Source organism: Callionymus lyra, chromosome 5 (genome assembly GCF_982586985.1).
Source record: "Callionymus lyra chromosome 5, fCalLyr1.hap1.1, whole genome shotgun sequence".
NCBI lineage: Eukaryota > Metazoa > Chordata > Actinopteri > Syngnathiformes > Callionymidae > Callionymus > Callionymus lyra.
In genome coordinates, this window is record NC_141822.1 from 5189858 (window position 1) to 5205333 (window position 15476).

Consider the following 15476-nt stretch of genomic DNA (forward strand, 5'->3'; position numbering starts at 1 on the left):
AAAAAAAGCGATGACTTATAAACATTTCCAAGCAGCTACAGCAGCTTCACTGCAGCACTTTATTGAACGAGGGATAAATCAAACCTTTTGGACCCGCGATGGAAAAATATTGGACCGGAGGAACGTGGAGGCGACGTCATCACATATGGTGAACTCTGTTTGGCCGAACTCAAGAGATCGTGAGCAGAATTCGGTTCGTCAGTTCTGGGTCCAATAAATAATCCAAGAGAATAATGATATTATTCACAGATTCAGCTTCTGCAGTGATTTACCGGTTCAATGATTTTTTTGTTAAGCTGCAGACTTAAAGTTTTAAACTTTACATTTGTCTGTTTGGAATTAAATATATTTTACAATCGATAATATTTAGGAAATAAAAAAACAGTTTTCAGTATACTACACATCAGAGAGATGTACTACACAGCCTTCTGTCAAATTATGACAGAAGGCTGTGTAGTACATCTTTCTCACAGCAGAGGTGTATATTGATATGGTGATATGTTTGCCGATCAAAGTGTGTTTAAAATAAAATAATTCAATTTTTATTAATTTACAATCAGTAAACAAATATTAACAGTGTTTGTTCATTTTTGTGTTGCAATTAAACTTTTGGCCGCTAGATGGCAGCAGTCATTATGACATCCGCAGCTAAAACAATGAGATTCTGCGAGAGCCTGGCAATGACTGAGGACGAGAGGATACAGTGGACTCGAGCAGATTTTAAAGCTGATGTTTAGACATAATTTGGTTACAATTAAGCAAACAGTAAAGACAAACACACAATACACACGCAATACAAACAAAATACGTGCAAAAAAAAGTTACTTTGCCTTGTAACTACTTACTTCAAAAGTAAACAGTAACTGAGTTACCTAAAGAAGTAACTATTAATGTAAATAAGTTACTATTCAAAAAAAAACTGCAAACACTGCAAAAACAACACTGCAAATTACACATACAATACAAATTACTTACTTACTTACAATACGCACACAACAAATACACACATTACACACTCAATACAAACAGATTACACTCACAATACACACACATGACACACTATCCATACGCAACATAAAAACAAATTAATCACACTATACACACAAACACAATAGCAAGTAACTGAGTTTCCTTCGAAAGAAGTAACTAGTAATGTAACTAAGTTACTATTTTAAAGTCTCTTACCCAACACTGCACATAATACACACACGTGACCCTTGTCTAGAAAGGCGCTTTACAAATAACTATTTCTTACTTACTTACTTACATATATATATATATATATATATATATATATATATATATATATATATATATATTTACTGCCATAGAAAGTGCTTCTGTGTTTGTTTCTTCCTGACAAACATTTCTCTGGTAACATCTAGCGAGAAAAGCCTGGAGCGTTGTTTCCAGCTGGATCGTGACAAGGATCCGCCTCCAACCTTAACTCATAATTCAGTGGTTTAATAAACTCATTAAGATCGTGGATGACTTGGTTCTGCCGAGTGTGTCTCGGACGCACTCATGCGCTCACCAGAGGACGGAGCTTTAATAAAAGTCTGTACGTGTCGCCTCTTGTTTAACATCAGCTTTTATTTTCTCAGCCACAGTCTATTTATGCTGCTTAATCGACTTCCCCGGGTTGGTATTGACGTCGGCGAAAACAGTCCGACCTCTATCTTTCAAGTTTCTCTCCATCAAGCGAGCCTCTGTGAGCGATCGTGGTGAAAATGCAAATGTAGGATATTTATCACGTCTTTCTCGTCGACCCGGGAGAGTCGGAGGCATCGTTAAATATGGTTACGCCGTATGAAATAATGTACCAGCGGTTCCTCTTTTGTTTGGACAGAGCTGCTGCCAACACCTTCTCAGCCAAGAAGCAAAGACCTTGAATGTATTTGGTTTTTTGTCCGGTCGTCTGCCAGGATCTTGTTCAGTGCGAAGCACTTTACACCGAGAGACGTAATGAAGGAACTCCCTGGTGGGAGAAGATGGAGATTAGAGTTAAATCTGAGTTAGATAAACACATTTTAAAAACACAATAAAAAAAACGCCTTTTTTTTAAAAACACACTTTAACAGACCTGCTTTTATGTGATGTCATCTTTTAACTTTTGCCCGGATTCATTGAAGGTTTTTTTTATCATTTTCCGATGCAATTTAATTATTAATGTTGTCTTTTATCATGTTGTTTTTCTCTTGTGCTGTTCTTTATGTACTGTATATTTTTTTTTTAAAGAAAGGGATTAGTGTATTAATTAAAGGTGTTTTATAAATGAACATTATTTAATTTTTAATTATATAATTCGCCAACATTTTCAGTGTCAATTGCCGAGGCCTAAAAGGGTATTTGTAGGCCTGGACCAGATTTAAAGTTATAGTTCACCCAAAATGTAAACTTCACTCATTGTCTACTCTCATGTTGACTAATGTTGGATTATTTTCAGAATAATCTGTTCTTTTTTAGAGTTAAAGACAAAAATGTTTGTTCATTTTAGTGTAGCGACTGTAGCTCAGTTGTCTTCGTCTTCATCTTCGTCCAAAAAGACACTTAAAAACATCCAAATACCTTCGTACTGCTCGACTGTAAAGTCCCTCTTGTGTTGAAGTCTCCTCATGAGAAGAATTGTTCATTGAATATTTGGATTAATACTCATTAGGTTTAGTTAGTCAGGTTAGGTAACTGACTGAGAGCTACAGACTCCAGATTTAGTTTAAAGTCACAATCATTTTACTTGCAAGGAGAAACTTGAACAGAGTTTACATGTTTGTCTGAGTTCCTTATGAAGCGCAGAGCTGTTAGTTCACTTTTAAATCTTTGTTGCAGTTTCACAAGCCGTTAATGATCTTACACCAAAGGTTTCCGAAAACCAACTTGAATCAGTCTTTGCATCCGTTACCAAATCAAATTATTAAAACTATTAAAACAATAGCATGAGCAAATGGACATTTTGACAGTTTTTGGCTCATTAGCTTTACATTACACCAAACTACCATGGGCCACAGTTTCTCAACATTTTGACGGGGTTTCACCGAATTCAAATCATTGATATACATTAAGAAGGAAAAGCTTGTACTGGCCTAGTATTGTAATAGTACTGCTACCTTTGTAAACAGGGTGAATTCATGCAGGCACTGCATTCATGCTGTGTGTTTTGGTCATGTGACATGAGACTGTAGTGTCACTGCAGCTTTGAGACTATGACAGCGATGACCCAATAATAATAACTATTAGAAGAGCTTCACTGTAATGGGATTAGGAGGCATTTAAATGGTGCCAGAACCCTCTAGTTGTTATATAGCGCAATGTATATGTGAAAGTATATACATGTATATGTCACAGTACAGAATGGAATCCAGTAGGATCTGGAATCCTACTAGTACAGATTGGAATCCTGCTACTGAACTGGGATCTTAATATTGATATGGGTTATTGTTAGGGTTTGATTACATCAGAATAACATCCGCATTTCTCCTATTAGAATTGGAGATTGTCCTGGTAGAATTCCCATTTGTCCTTGTACAGATTGTAATTTCAATATTCAGATCCCAATACAATCGTAGGGTTCCAGTCTCTTCTAGTAGAGATTGGAATTCACTAGTAGAACCGGGAATCCTCCTAGAACAGATTGGAACTCCAACATTCAGAACCAAGTTCAGTAGTAGGATTCGTACTAGTACAGATTGAAATTCCAACCTCTACTAGTAGGATTTGGAATCCCACAAGTACAGATTGGAATTCTAATTCCAGATCCTACTGGATTCCAATCTATACTTTGTACTTTGACATATATATACTTGAAAAAGAATTCCATCTTCAATGTCAGAGCTAATAAATGTCTTATTAATGTCTTGATAGCTAAAGTTTTAGCAACATTTTGCTTCAGAAATATGCAGAGCATATGTTTTTCTACCCTCTTTACCTGAAACTGAATATAGATCTTTTCTCCTAATGAGAAGTGAAGTATGACTTGTTATAAAGCAAATAAGTGAGAGCATCTCACAGCATTAGTGTCTGACACTCTTTCAAGGAAATAATGAGACTCAACAAAACCACCAATTACAGCAAAGACACCAAACTTGATGATCGCCTTTAATCTCACGCCATAATTACTTCGTCGAGTTCGGATGTAAGACAACGTCTTCCGATCAAAACTTCCTTATCCCCAGATCCTCTTTCATTCCCGAGCAGATCCACCTGCTGCAGGAAATTAATTGCATCGTAAAATATCATCCACACCTTCTCCAAAACGGTAATACCTTTAATCCCTTGTCGGAGACAGTATTCGGTCTGAGGAGCCTTAATTTGTACTTCAGGGATTATCTGCCCGGCTGTTTATTTCAATCTGGCGGGTGACAGGCGATGCAGCGTACGAGCAACATTCTTTTTACACATTTATTTATTTCAATAGCTTGAAAAGGGTAAAGGATTATCCTTTAATTAACCATCTTTTCTCGCAAGTTCCTTTTTTTCAATAATTCGAGAATATCAAAAAATATGATCCTCTATCTTCCCTTAAAATACTGGCCTTCAGTTTTCACTTCTTTTGATTTGTTCACGAGGAGAAATGTGGCAAAAACCTGCAGTAATGAGCTTTGAGAGACAAAGAAAGACTGATTCAGAACCGACAGATCTCTTCGTTCGGTTTCGATCGTCACGATTGTTTTTCGTGGTATTTTGAGCAGTGGACGACGGTCGGGACGAGCGATCTGATTGGTCAACAGCGATGACCGATGAGTTTGTGCCGCAACACAATTAGCAATGTTTTTCATTTAAAAAATGGTTAGAATGAGAATGTTAATGTTGAAAAAATACTAGTATAACAGGAAACAAACAGAGTGAAAACATATTAAATCAAAAAGGAAGGAATAATAATAAATAATTTAGATGACAAATAAAAAAACTGAAAAAAATCCACCAAGCAGCTCATCATGAAAGATAGATTTGATCATAGAAAAAAGGAATAGAAAAGAGCATAAGCAATATAAATCATTATAAGAAGCATTTGAAACTGTGTCGATGAAATTAAAGATATTAAAATTAAGTTTTTGTTATGTTTTTTTGTTTTTTTGATGACTATGAAATGATAAAATTATGAGGTTTTTTTAAATTCTCAAATATTCTTTTGAACTCACCAAAAACATTTTGAGGGTCAATAAATACTAAGAAGTAAAAAGTACACAAATAAAAACCCCTATAGTCATAGTTTGAGTAATGAATAATAGAAATAACTACCAATCAAATAAATCCAAACACAGAGAAGTGTTCACCCTAACCATTATCTAGAATAAACAAAATAACATTTGTTCAAGGAAATTGGATCAAGTTTACAGGGATTTTTTGCCCAAACTGCTGTATTTTAAAGTTACATTTTTGGAGCTCTACAGTTTCAAGGTAAAATAATTCTCTTTAGAATTAAAGTATTTTATAATTACATGATAATAAACAATGTTTTAGAAATACTCTCAATCTCTTGGTGCCCCCCTCCAATGTGGGACCCCGTAACACACACTTTTATATATGAAAAATCCAGGTTCATTTTTTTGGCGTTTTGAATGGTTTAGTTAAACTTCTTTCCTGCTTGTATATATAGATGATCTTTTCTTCCAGTTAGTACACCATTGACCATCCGGACTGATGCGCCGACACAAGTGTGTGGATGCAATCTAGAAACTTTGAAAACATTGTTTCTCTTTGAGTCGATGGAAAGTTTTCATGTCGGGAAACAGTTCGGTCCGGTGACAGTCACCCAGCTGCTCGTGGCGAGCCATATTCTCCGGGGAACGTATTGACTCGGGGGAGCAGGCGGCGGCGGGTAATAGGACAGGCGGCGGCGGCGGCGTGAATGCTAAGGCGAGAGTGTCGGCGTGTTCGAGGACATTTATCTGCAAATAGGATGTTAGCAAACCTGCGTTTTGTTGATAAACGACCTCCTGCAGATGGGGTTGATCTTAATAGACATCTCCTCGTTTAACGCTTTTTTTTTTCTCTTCTTCGCGGCGCTAAACCTGTATGCAGGAGAGAAAATTGCAAAAAGATATTTTGAGTTGATTGCTTTTGCGCGGCAGTGTTTCCTCCACCGCTCACGAAAAGAGAAGGAGTGACGGAGGAGAAATGATGATCTCCTGCTATTCGTGTTGCATGAATGTTTTATAGATGCGAGGATGAAAAAGAGATGAGGCCCTGCTGTGCCTGTTTTATTTTAAAGTACCGCCAAGTTTTTTTTTTTCATCACCCGCGTGAGCGAGCGTAGGGGGCGCCGCTGCCGACAGTCGCTAAAGTTCCCTCGTCATTACTTCCCTTAATATTGTTTCAAAACCACATTTATGAGTAACCTTGCTTTGCAGGCAAATCGTGCAGTATTTCTAAATCTGCTGAGCCGATTCCCTGAAGAATACGCTGGGGGTAGTGCTCATGGGCAAGGTCACTCCCACAAACTGAATGATTCAAACAGAAATGTTTAAGCTTTAAATCCCACAGGAGGGGAAAAGAAAAGGTCGCTCGGGCTGCAAGTTTACCGTGAAAACTTTGATTCTCTTTTTAATGCTTGCATTAAACACCTGACTGTGTGCGTTGATACAGGATCTGTTGAGGTCATTTTGGACGTGTTTATGCAATGTCCGAAATCCTGTGAGGATTTGACTTCATCGAGGCTGATCTTTGTGTTTGTTGGATTGGATTTTAGGCCACATTCAAGGTCGGGATCAATCCGACACTAACAATCGCTGACGTAACGTAGTTGTCTGAAGCGTTTGTGATGAGGATCAGTTCCTCCTAGTCTGTCTATGAGTGACGGAAGAAAAAACAATATTTGATTTGTTTTTGTTTTGTTTTACTAGATAATACTAGAACATTTTTTTTTCCGAATTCGCTATTTTAATGTGCTTTCCTGTCAATAATAATATATATATTTTTAAATATAGTTAAATATATATCTATTATTTTTTTTTTATACAGTATATACTATAATTAAAAGTGTATACATTTGTTGAAATCCTCCATCTCTTCCTGACCCACTCCTAGGCTTCGTATATGGATAATCCGGATTCATAATCCACACATTTCAAAAGACTAAAGCGCAAACGGAAAAAAATAAACTCAAAAACTGAATTAATTTCAGGGTGAAAACACAGGCTGGTACAGCGTCGAGGGGACGAGACAATCTGGCGACCAATGCGGGAATTAACTAAGTACTGTTTGCCTCCAGCAGTGGGCTCTCCCAGGATCAGCCAAAAAATGGGAAAAGGAACGAAAACAGTACTTGGGCAAAATATAGAAGGAAAAAATAACAAATAGTGACAGTTAAGACTTCAATAATAGGAAATAGGGATTTTTGGTTTTCTGAGTCATGATGTGAACACATTGTTTTTATAAAGTTTTACCTTAACCTTAACCTTAAAGATTCCCAGCTATAAACACTATTAATTGACATAATATGTCACATATCTCTTGGTATGTTTCAATACAGGAGCAATGACAGCAGAATTTAGGGGCCGACGGGCCGAGTTGGCCCTTCAAGCTATTTGGACTGGCAATAATGAATGAATATAAAACCCCCCAAAAATGTTATTTCTCTTGGTCTCTCTTTGTAAAACTTTATGCTTTTCTTTGGTAAATCATGCTCTTAAGGGTCCATATGTTATAGCTTCTCATGTTGTACGTAAAGGCACATCCCACAAGAGTTAAAAAGCGCTAAAGGATTGATCGCGTTGTGAGTCTAAAATGCAACAGGAAGTCGTCGTCGAAGCCCTCAGGAAATAGAAGTTGAATAGCCGTGATCTAAAAGTTTGTTGGGGTCACTGACATGTGTGTATATTTTCTGTCCCGACACAAAGGAAACGCACACAGTAGGAATACACAAACACAAGTGAGAATGTGCCGAAAATTGGGTCTAAGGTTCAAAAGCCCCAGAGGAGCCTCACAGCGCCTTGATCACACGTCGACCGAGGCCTTTTTTTCCGATCGTCGCGAGTTGCTCTGAAGCCGAGACGTTCCGTGGGACGAACCGACCAAACACACTGTTTTATTTACCGCGTTCATCTCTGGGCTGAAGAACAGCAGGGACAAAGTGCATAACTCACATACCCACTGACAAGTCCATGTTTTTTATTCAGCTTCGGGGGTGTGTTTCGCGCCGCGGAGAAGTCCCGACTGCTACAAAGAGAATTGGAGTTGAAGTGGCTCTCGCCTCCACCTTCTGTAAACGCTGCACAGAGAGAATCCTCTCCACGGCTCTCGCTTTCCCACTCACTTTCCTGGTGTTTACTCTCCGTGCGCGGCCGTCTGGACCTGGATGTTTCCTTCCTGGCATCGGTGCGGCGCATACGTCGGTGACTCTGAACACAGATGGATGCCGGTCCTCTCCGGACCCGAGGACAGTACTCGGTACTCGTCGGCGGCCGCGATGATGAGAAACAGCCGCTAACTAGGCCACTGCATAATTATATAGCGCGGGAGAGTAAAATGAAAATAAGAAATCAGTTCATCGGGGGGAAGAATATTCAATATGCTGCTGCTGTGAAAGTGATTCAGAGCAAATATCACGCTGTTCTATATATTTTCTATCTTTACCGCACACACACTTATTATTGCTCGCCGTCACCGATAGCCTCCGCCGAGGTCCATCACAGTTCACGTCTCATTTCCAGCCCAGAGCGCCGACACATGACTGACTGACGCACCTTTGCTGACTTTTTATTTGTGTGTCGCTGCGTACGATCGTGATATTCTCCCGGTGCTGCCGTATTCTGCCGCGCTCAGCATTTTAACACTTGATTCACTTTGTCAACAGTCTTGTGATTGTTATGTTTTTTGTTTTTTCAATGTTGGGACTCTGAAGTTTTTTTTACCTTTCCTCAAAACTTTTGCAACGAGATGTTCAAGGTCAGACATACATACATATTAGCCTAGTTTGAAAAAGATCAGAAGTTAAAGGTTCTGTTTACATGTCAAAGTAATTATCATCTAGATTCAGGTGCAGATTATGTGGTAATTATATATTTGTATGCATTTTATATGTATTGATTCTGGTTGTAATTAGCGACAAAACTGATTTTATTTAGTTTACTTATTACGTAGTATTACTTTGTGAGGAATTATACTAAAACTCCACAAGGCTTTATAGTTTTACTCCGCAAAGCTTCGTATTATTACTCTGCAACGATTTGTAGCATTACTCCGCGACGCTTTGGAGGTTTACTCTGCAAGGCTTCATAGTTTTACTCCTCGAGGCTCTTTAGTATTACTCTGCAAGTCTTTGTACTATTACTCCGCAAGGGTTTGTAGTACTACTCCACAAGGTTTTGTAGTTTTAATCTGAGAGTCTACGTAGTTTTAATCCTCAAAGCTCATTAGTATTACTCCGCCAAGCTTTGTAGATTTACTTTTATTAGCTTTGCAGTATTACTTCATAAGGCTTCATATTAGAAATCCGCTAAGCTGTGTAGTATTACTCTGCGAAGCTACGTTATATTACTCCTCACGGCTCCATAGTATTACTCCGGGATGGTTTTTAGTCTTACTCCGCTAGGCTTCGTGAATTATTCTGTGAAGCTTTGTATTGTTACTCAGTGAAACTTTGTAGTATTACTCCACTAGGCTTTGTAGTATTACTCTGCGAGGCTCTGAAGTATTAATCTGCAAGGCTTTGTAGTATTACTCTGCAATGCTTTGTAGTATTAATCTGCAAGGCTTTGTAGTATTACTCTGCAATGCTTTGTAGTATTAATCTGCAAGGCTTTGTAGTATTAATCTGCAAGGCTTTGTAGTATTACTCTGCAATGCTTTGTAGTATAACTCTGCAAGGCTTTGTAGTATTAATCTGCAAGGCTTTGTAGTACTACTCCATGAAGCTTTGTGATGCCCCTTACATATGAAAACATATACAGCACTTTATAATCTGGTGCACAGTATAAAAAACAGTTCACATGTTTTATTTAAGACGGCGGCGCAAAGTAGTATTATAGCTTTTTGAACTTGGTTCGAGAACAAATAACAGCATGATTACGAAGTATTTTGATGTCAACTTTTCATGAAGTATAAACATGAAGAAACTTTAACTGATCACGACTAACAGTCAGTTTGGACGTAAGAACGAAGCTCTGAACCTCCTGAGGACCATCGATGTTCTGGTGCAACATTGTGATTAAAGACTAGATCAAAGGAACATAAAAGGAACATGGAAGCGTTTATAAAAACTGGAATTCCACCTTCCAGATCGACGGCCTACAGCTACTCTAGTGGACCAAAGTCTGGTTTCAGGACTTTTACTATCTCCATTATTCTGTTATATTTGTACTGTTTGATGTGTTTTTTCTGCCGTTGCCTTGGAAACTGACTTGGCCCAATTCATATATTCAATGAATTGATGATAAAAATCTTTAAATTCAATCATACATTTTATGACGTTTTTCCCTTATGGGGGCCACAGGAGGCCAGAGATCTCCAGTCTATCGCAGGGCCAAATACCTATAGACAATTTTCCAAAGTTCCACATCAACCTTTGTTTGTTTTTTTTGGATCTTTTTAAACCAAATCCTTAAATCCTAAATCAGAGTCACACCGAAATCAAACAACTTTTGTGAACAGATGGAAACTTTCTGGGATGTTGCTTCCATCGCATCTGAACTCACAGGGGCCAGGCTTGGAATCCCATCATTTCTATTCATGGACATGCACTGAATTCTTCACACTAGTGGACTCAGAGGTGGTTCAGGTTCTGTGTTTGTCTGGTCATTGTTAGACACGCTCAAGAATGTTGGCGGAATATCTTAGAGTACCAGGTATTCTGCTTTACAGGGCGAGATGTATCGTTAGTAGTGACCTGTTTAAGGGACATTTCTTATATGGCCAGAAATACCTGGCTTTAGATTCTCAGAGGATTCTAACCTAGCTGACTTAATGAAATGCCATTTTCCAATTTATATTGATCACCAATCGGTTAATTAACAGGTCTGATAAGATGTAATATTTCCAGAATTATTATGACCTATAACCCTGGAATTCCAACTCATGATAAACTTCAACTCTCCTGACATGTAGTGAATGTTCTTCAAGACGCAGTAAGTTCCTCATCATGACCATGTTTTACACTTTATTACTTTATAAAGTTGCTCTGAAATCTGGACGAACGAGAGGTTACGAGAGTCCATTATGACGTAATAATGGCTTCACTCCTCCTCCAGCTGTAATCACGCCTTGCTTTGTTTATACAACGAGTCCCGCTAAGGTGGAGACTTTGATGACCCGCAGTGAAAAACCTCCATTCTTAAACCAATCGCAGCAGAGTGGGTGTGGTTATGGTAAAACAAGATTTCATCTCCAGAACAACAAAGTGTTTTCAGTGGGCGGAGCTTAAGATCATTTTCTAATGTCAATATTTCAATGAAAAGAGAGTTTTTTACAAACACACACTGATGATACAATAGAGTCACACATCACAACAACACACACACTGATGATACAATAGAGTCACACATCACAACAACACACACACTGATGATACAATAGAGTCACACATCACAACACACACACTGATGACAAAATAGAGTCACATATCACAACAACACACACGCAATGATGATACAATAGAGTCACACATCACAACACACACTGATGATACAATAGAGTCACACATCACAACAACACACACACTGATGATACGATAGAGTCACACATCACAACAACACACACTGATGATACAATAGAGTCACACATCACAACAACACACACACTGATGATACAATAGAGTCACACATCACAACAACACACACTGATGATACAATAGAGTCAGACATCACAACAAAACACACACACACACACACTGATGATACACTAGAGTCACACATAACAACAACACACAAATACACATTAGTTGAACTTTAAAAAGAACAAATTATTTAATGTTACCACCACCTATATTACTTACTTACTTACTTACTTACTATTGTTCAATTCAGCCCATTTCAAATGCTTAAAAAGGTATGATATAAATAAATGTAGGGCAATAATATCGGGTAAAATAAATCACAATGTGTCTCGTACTTAATGAGCAATGTTTTAAAACTATTACTTACTTACTTCCTATAGCTGGAGAATAAACCTGGGTTTAGTCAAACTTGAAAGTGCTGACACTGCAGTAAAGCACAGAGATCTACAGCTGCTAGTGAGCGACGGCGGCAGGTGTTTGGTGTTTGTTCCGAGGACGAAGAGGACGAAGGGGACGAGAGACAATTATAATCTGCACCGACGACACAGAAACAATGTTTTCCCCTGAAGATCGTGACCGTTGTCTTCTCTCTTGCAGCGTGGAGCACGACTTCCGTCTCCAGGAGGGTCAGGTGGTGCGGACGTGGAAGGTGGGCGACCCCCCCGAGGCCATGCCGCCCCAGACCTCCACCCCCGTGCACAGCGCCCCCCAACAGCAGGACTCCCCTCAGCCGGTGCGTCCCCCCGCCGCCGCCGCCAAGAAGAATAAGAAGAAATGCTTCTGGTTCCTCTAGAGGACGATTTTGCAAAGAGACATTTTTGGATACGTTACTGCACTGCAAATACCTTCTTAAAAATTCTTTTCTCGATTCCGAACAGCGTTTGGAGAGGACTGACCGCAGGAATTAAAATGCAAACTGTGGGAGGACAACACGATACAAAGATTCTCAAACAGCAACTGGAGTTGAGGAGGAAAAAGGTGGGACTGGAGTCTCTTCACAAGCCTCGACTGCACTCACAGACACCAGAGCGGGAGGTAAAAAAAAAGTTGCGAAGCCAAATAAAAGCAGGAGTCGAGCTCGGAGGATGACTAAGCTAGGGAAATATTTGAAAAGGTACTCACAGTAGCGCTCGGGAGCAAAAGGCAATATAGAAAGACAGAGCCGTTCGTACAGAAATCTATAATTTATAAGAAAAGGAAAAAAAACTAAGTGAAAAGTTTCATCTTCATTAATGGACTAATGAGGGTCAGAACACCAGCTTTTATATCCAGAGACATTTGAATTATTGATATTGAACTGTATTAAAAAACACACTTTTACTATAAGTGGTGGGGGAACTATAACACACACACACACGTACACACACACGTACACACACGAATATATATTGAGATATTTACAAAAGAAAATATATATAAATGAATAAATGAGTGAGGTCAGTTCTGCAACTATCAGAGCTTCTCTGCTTGAATATTATATTTCAAAAATGACTTATGCGATTAAAGTATTTTACCACGACTTCTGTCCGTCTCATGTTTTTTCTTCACTAAAGTCTTACTTTAAGTCTTGAGAAATATATTTTTGATTATAACTCTATGTAATCAAATATAAATGTGACATGTTTGGATGCTTGTTTCAGGAAAGTTTAGTAAAAAATTCAAAAACTGTTAAATAGTGAAAATGTTTTTCATCTAAAGGTCGGCCTGTGAATATTAAAGCGACCTTGAACCGGAAGTTGTAGATCTGTGGCTCAGTGAATATTCCTGAAGCCATTGTGTGAATGTTGAAGGTACAAAGTGAGTTGATACAAAGTTTTTATTTTACTTCTTCTGACCTAAGTTTTGAACCGTATCTCCTCCTACTAATTTTATCTTATTTGAACCATTCAAACTTTTATCAATTCGGCTCGTTCTGGTCATGCAAGGCTATGTTCTATCTTTCTTTTATCTCTTCCACTCTTTCTTCACTTCCCTTTTTTCTACCCTTTTGACCCCCATTCACTTGAATGAGAAAATTCTTCAAACCATGATTCAACTCTTTCCACTTTGACCTTCAGGTACATTCATCTACTCACATCTATGTTCTATCTACTAATACTACTACTTTTAATACTTATACTACTAATTCTACTGCTACTTTAATACTTATTATTCTACTGCTTTTACTTATTCTACTTCTAATACTTCTACATCTACTTTTTCTTCTACTCTGATTACTACTACTTCTTCTACTACTTTTAATACTTCTACTACCAATTCTACTTCTACTACTTATTATTCTGCTGTTTTTACTTATTATACTCATACTATTAATTCTACTACTACTTCTACCTCTTCTACTCCCACAACAACTTATTCTACTACTTCTACTACTACATATTATACTTCTACTACTACTAATTCTACTAGTTTTTCTACTCCCACTACTTCTACTTCTACTACTTGTATTACTAATTCCACTACTTATTCTACTCCTACTACTACTTCTTATTCTTCTACTTACTTGTACTACTAATTCTTATACTCCCACTACTACTACTTATTGTACATAATCGACTCCCACTACTACTTCTACTTCTTCTACTACTAATTATACTACTTCTTCTACTCCCACTACTACTACTTCTGCTAATTATACTACTTCTACTACAAATTCTTCTCCCACTACTAAAACTTCTTCTACTTTTGCTACTTTTACTAATACTTCTTCTACTTCTACTATATATTCTACTACTTATAGTACTTCTTCTAGATTTTCAGTTAACACTTTCTTCTGGAAATTTTCAGTTTAGTTCAAATTCAAGTTCAAGTTCAATGGAGCTCAAGATACCTAACAAGCTGCTACTTGTTCCTGTTGTTCTTTTTACTCGTAACAATAATGATCCTGCAACAGACAAAGTTGGACCAAAGATATTAAAAATGTCCAAAATTTTGTCATGGTTTCCAAGAAACAAAACCAGAAAGAGCTATTTTGTTTAGAAACATATCAGATCAGTACCAGATACTTTGGGTCCGATGAAAATATCCGATCCGAACTTCAGGCATGTTTTCCTGAGCCTTTTAAAATTGGCATTTTTATGGTTCACACTCAAGACATTAAGAAAAAATACACGATCACAGTTGAAAAATAATCCTCCGTGAATTGAATTGAAGATGGCGACCGATTCCTTAACATCGCCGACGTATCAAAATAATCTATTTTCGCTGTTTTGGCTGGTAGGAGAATAGATTAGAGAAATTGAATCGGACAAACTGGATTACCATTTTCATCAGAGTGAAAGCGTCTGTGAACAGCTGTTGAATCTGAACTCTGGAGTCACGATGACAAAAAAACAACCTTACACGTTACAGGGAATGTTTTTGTTTTTTTGTCGTCGTCGTAATTAAAGTAAGAGCCTTAAAAGCACCAGGTTGTGAACCTTAAAGAAACCACTTATTTTAATAATACCTCTTTTAAAATGAACCATATTTAACATTTCCCCATTCACACAATATACGTTACCTTTCATCCACCACATGACTGAGCTTTTCTTCTGGTGAATGTGATTGATTTAGAGCAAATCATTATTTTTAATTGAGCGCTGACGGACACACCACGGGCAGAACCAGGCCTGGATGTTTTGCATCACGAACGTACACCTTCCAAGGATTCAAATGAGTTTATTTGCAATGCTAATGGAGTTGGTCATTATGGAAAAAAAGGAGGGAGTTCTTACATTCCTCAGAATACATTTCACAACATAGAGATTTACGTGACTAGTGTGAATAC

At 37.9% G+C, this 15476-nt stretch overlaps 1 protein-coding gene across 3 annotated transcripts in view; it reads left to right on the forward strand.

Moving 5' to 3' along the window:
• LOC148079103 (uncharacterized) overlaps positions 1-13216 on the forward strand; it is a 68186-nt gene extending 54970 nt beyond the window's left edge. For 2 of the 3 annotated variants that reach the window (XM_087790569.1, XM_087790570.1), the window contains exon 4: positions 12305-13216. In XM_087790569.1, coding sequence (XP_087646695.1) covers positions 12305-12500 — 196 coding nt within the window. In that variant the 3' untranslated portion in view covers positions 12501-13216. The remainder of the gene's footprint in view (positions 1-12304) is intronic. The other variant, XM_087790571.1, reaches the window with a different exon arrangement.
• The last annotated feature ends 2260 nt before the right edge of the window (positions 13217-15476 follow it).